The 4154-nt window shown below is 55.9% G+C and overlaps 1 protein-coding gene across 1 annotated transcript in view; it reads left to right on the top strand.

Annotated features, from left to right (window-relative positions):
• The window catches only part of LOC116693558 (uncharacterized), a 20880-nt gene that overhangs the window by 8378 nt on the left and 8348 nt on the right, over positions 1–4154 (top strand). Inside the window, exons 2-3 of the mRNA XM_032522574.1 lie at positions 11–200; positions 3801–3962. Of these exons, the coding sequence (XP_032378465.1) occupies positions 11–200; positions 3801–3962 (352 nt within the window). The remainder of the gene's footprint in view (positions 1–10; positions 201–3800; positions 3963–4154) is intronic.

The following is a 4154-nucleotide window of genomic DNA, read 5'->3' as shown; positions in this document are numbered from 1 at the left end:
TGGTTCAAAGGAATCCAGGAAGAAAAGGAGGGATAGAGAGAACCCCGCCCGGGGAAGCCCGGGGCCCCCGTCTGGAGCCAGGCCCAGACGGTGGGGCTCGTGAGCAGGCGTCTGGTGGCCGGTTTGCCACGGGAGCCCGGTCGGGCACAGCCCGAACAAGCGACGTGGAACCTCTCCCTCCACCCATGGGCCCACCACCTGTGGGAGGATCCAAGGGGTCGGGTGCGCTGCTACATGGGTGGCAGCGAAGGTCAGGGGCTTCGACGGACCAGAACCGGGCGGCAGAGGCTGGCTCTGGGGACGTGGAATGTCACCTTCTGTGGGGGAAGGAGACGGAACTTGTGCAGGAGGTGGAGCGCTACCGGTGAATCTGGTGGGGCTTCACTCTACGCACAGTCTCGGTTCTGACACCGTTCTCCTGGATAGGGGTGACTCTTCCTACTTCCGGAGTTGCCCATGTGTGAGGCGGGCGGGTGTGGGGATACTCACAAGCCCGGCGTGAGCGCCGCTGCGTGGAGTTACCCCGGTGGACGAGAGGGTCGCCTCCCTACGCCTGCGGGTGATGGGGGGAAAACTCTGACTGTTGTTTGTGCATATGCACCAAACAAGGAGTTACGGAGTATTCGGCTTCTTGGGAGACTTGAATGGAGTCCGTATGGGGCTCCAGTAGGGGACTCCATATTCTGCTGGGGGACTTCATGCACACGTGGGCAATGATGGAGATACTTGGAGACGTGGTTGGGAGGAACGGCCTCCCTGATCTAAAACAGAGTGGTTGTTGTTGTTGGACTTCTGTGCTAGTCCTGGATTGTCCATCACAAACACCATGTTCAACATAGGGATGCTCATAAGTGTACTTGGTACCCGAGCACCCTAGGCCAAAGTCAATGATCGATTTTATAAACGTTCATCTGATCTGAGGCCGTATGTTTTGGACCTCGGGTGAAGAGAGGGGCAGAGCTGTAACATGATCAACCATCTGGTGGTGAGTTGGGTCAGGGGGGGGGGAAGACTCTGGACAGAACTGGTAAGCCCAACACGGTGTAGTGCGGGTAAACGGGGGAACGTCTGGAGGAGGCCCTGTCCGACGGACTTTCAACTCCACCTCCGGCCGAGCTTTTCGGGCATCCCTGTGGAGGCTGGGGGCATTGACCTGAGTGGACAATGTTCAAGTTCCATTGCTAAAGCTGGTGCGGTGAGCTGTGGTCTTAGGGTTAGGTGCCTCAAGGGGCTGGTAACCCACGAACACCCTGGTGGAACCGGTGGTCAGGGAAGCCGTCCGACTGAAGAAGGAGCTTTCGGGATATGTTGTCTTGGAGGACTCCGGAGGCAGTTGCAGGGTACCGACGGCCCAAAGGGCTGCAGCCTCTGCTGTGACGAGGCAAAGCAGCGGGTGTGGGAGAAGTTCGGAGAAGATATGGAGAAGGACTTTCGGTCGGCACCAAGTGCTGTCTGGAAAACCGTTCGCCACCTCAGGAGGGGGAAGCGAGGAATCATCCAGCTGTATACCGTAAGGGTGGGACCGTGTGACCTCAACTGAGGAGGTAATAGGGCGGTGGAAGGGCACTTTGAGGAACTCCAAATCCAGCTGACACGCCCTCTTTGGTGGAGGCAGAGCGGAGGATGATGGGGGATTGTCGTCAATTCCCTGGGGAAGTGCTGAGGTAGTCAAACAACTCCACAGCGAAAGCCCCAGGGATTGATGAGATCCGTCCAGAAATGCTGAAGGCTTGGGTGTGGAGGGCTGTCTGGTTGACACGCCTCTTCAACATTGCGTGGAAGTTCTGGGACGGTGCCTAAGAGTGTGCAGACCGGGGTGGGGTTCCCCTCTCACAAAAGGGGGACCAGAGGGTGTGTGCCCAATACAGGGGTATCACACTTCTCAGCCCCCTGGTAAAGTCTACTCCAAGGTGCTGGAAAGGAGGTTCGGCGATAGTCGAACCTCGGATTGAAGAGGAACAATGCGGATTCGCCTGGGTCGTGGAACAACGGATCAGATCTTTACTCTCGCAAGGATCTTGGAGGGGGCTGGGAGTATGCCCAACCAGTCTACATGTGTTTGTGGATCTGGAGAAGGCGTATGACCGGGTCCCCCGGGAGAAATGTGGGAGGGTGCTGCGGGAATATGGGGTGAGGGGGTTCCTTCTTAGGGCCACCAATCTCTATGACCAAAGCGAGAGCTGTGTCCGGGTTCTCGCAGTAAGTCGGACTCGTTCCAGGTGAGGGTTGGCCTCGCCAGGGCTGCGCTTTGTCACCAATCCTGTTTGTAATATTATGACCGGATATCGAGGCGTAGTCGGGGCGGGGAGGGGTTGCATTCGGTGGGCTGTGGGATCTCATCGCTGCTTTTGCGGATTATGTGGTCCTGATGGCATCGTCGGTCTGTGACCTTCAGCACTCACTGGATCGAGGTTCGCAGCCGGTGTGAAGCGGCGGGATGAGGATCAGCACCTCTAAAGCGAGGCTATGGTTCTCAGCAGGAAACGATGGAGTGCTTCTTGGGTGGGGGTGAGTCCTTACCCAAGTGAAGGGTTTAAGTACCTTGGGGTCTTGTTCGCGAGTGAGGGACACGGAGCGTGAGATTGTCGGAGAATCGGAGAAGCTGGTGCGGTATTACTTCGTTATCGCAACGTTGTGACGAAAAAGAGAGCTGAGTCAGAAGGCAAAGCTCCGATCTACGGCATTTTGTTCCTACCCTCACCTATGGTCTGAAGGCTGGGTCATGACCGAAAGAACGAGATCCAGGGTACAAGCGGCCGAATGGGTTTCTCAGGAGGGGGGTGGCGTTCCTTAGAGATAGGGTGAGAAGCTCAGTCATCGAGAGGAGCTCGGAGTAGAGCCGCTGCTCCTTGCGTCGAAAGGAAGCAGTTGAGGTGGTTCGGGCATCTGTAAGGATGCCTCCTGGGCGCCTCCCTAGGGAGGTGTTCCAGGCACGGTCAGCTGGGAGGAGGCTCGGGGAGACAGGAATAGGTGAGAGAGTTATATCCCAACCTGGCCTGGGAACGCTCGGGATCCCCCAGTCGGAGCTGGTTGATGTGGCTCGGGAAAGGGAAGTTTGGGGTCCTAACTGGAGCTGTTGCCCGCGACCCGATACCGGATAAGCGGATGAAGTGGATGGATGCATGGTTTTGCAGCGAGTGTGAAGCGGCGGGATAGGATCAGCACCTCTAAATCTGAGGCATGGTTCTCAGCAGGAAACCGATGGAGTGCTTTCTCGGGTAGGGATTGAGTCCTACCTCAAGTGAAGAGTTTAAGTACCTTGGGTCTTGTTCGCGAGTGAGGGGACTATGGAGCGTGAGATGGTCGGAGAATCGGAGAGCCGGTGCGGTATTACATTTGTTTATCGCACCGTTGTGACGAAAAGAGAGCTGAGCCAGAAGGCAAAGCTCTCGATCTACCGGGCAATTTTCGTTCCTACCCTCACATATGGGTCATGAAGGCTGGGTCATGACCGAAAGAACGAGATCAAGGGTACAAATGGGTTTCCTCAGGAGGTGGCTGGGGTCTCCCTAGAGATAGGGTGAGAAGCTCAGTCATCCGAGAGGAGCTCGGAGTAGAGCCGCTGCTCCTTTGCGTTGAAAGGAGCCAGTTGAGGTGGTTCCGGGCATCTGGGGAAGGAGCCTCCTGGGCGCCTCCTAGGGAGGTGTTCCAGGGGACGTCCAAATGGAGGAGACCTCGGGGAAGACCCAGGACTAGGTGGAGAGATTATATCTCCAACCTGGCCTGGGAAGCTCGGGATCCCCCAGTCGGAAGCTGGTTGATGTGGCTCGGGAAAGGGAAGTTGGGGTCCCCTACTGGAGCTGACAGAAGATTTCTTTAATTATTACAACGTGCCGCTGGAGTCCTTGCACCTTCCCAACAAATCTTGTCGTGCTCAAAGAGTGGTCCTGGACGGTGTGCCGTACTATATGTCCAGAACACCCAAAGACCAATATCTAACCTGCGGAGGCAAGCCACTGGAGGTACACCTGGAGCATTATCTCAGTTAAATGCCAAGCACTAATCTGTCAAGAGTGGAAACATGGTTATCCCTGTCAGTAGTGCAGTCTTTTTTTTTTCTTTTTTTTTCCCGTCTTACAGAAGAACTTTACTCACGTCTTCTATTCGATGAGTCTATTGTCAGAGCCTCAGGTTATTGGAAACATCATTAGAGA

Source organism: Etheostoma spectabile, chromosome 8 (assembly GCF_008692095.1).
Source record: "Etheostoma spectabile isolate EspeVRDwgs_2016 chromosome 8, UIUC_Espe_1.0, whole genome shotgun sequence".
In the NCBI taxonomy this organism is placed as follows: domain Eukaryota; kingdom Metazoa; phylum Chordata; class Actinopteri; order Perciformes; family Percidae; genus Etheostoma; species Etheostoma spectabile.
Note: the sequence above shows the minus strand (reverse complement) of the source record. Positions and strands in the feature narration are given on the sequence as shown.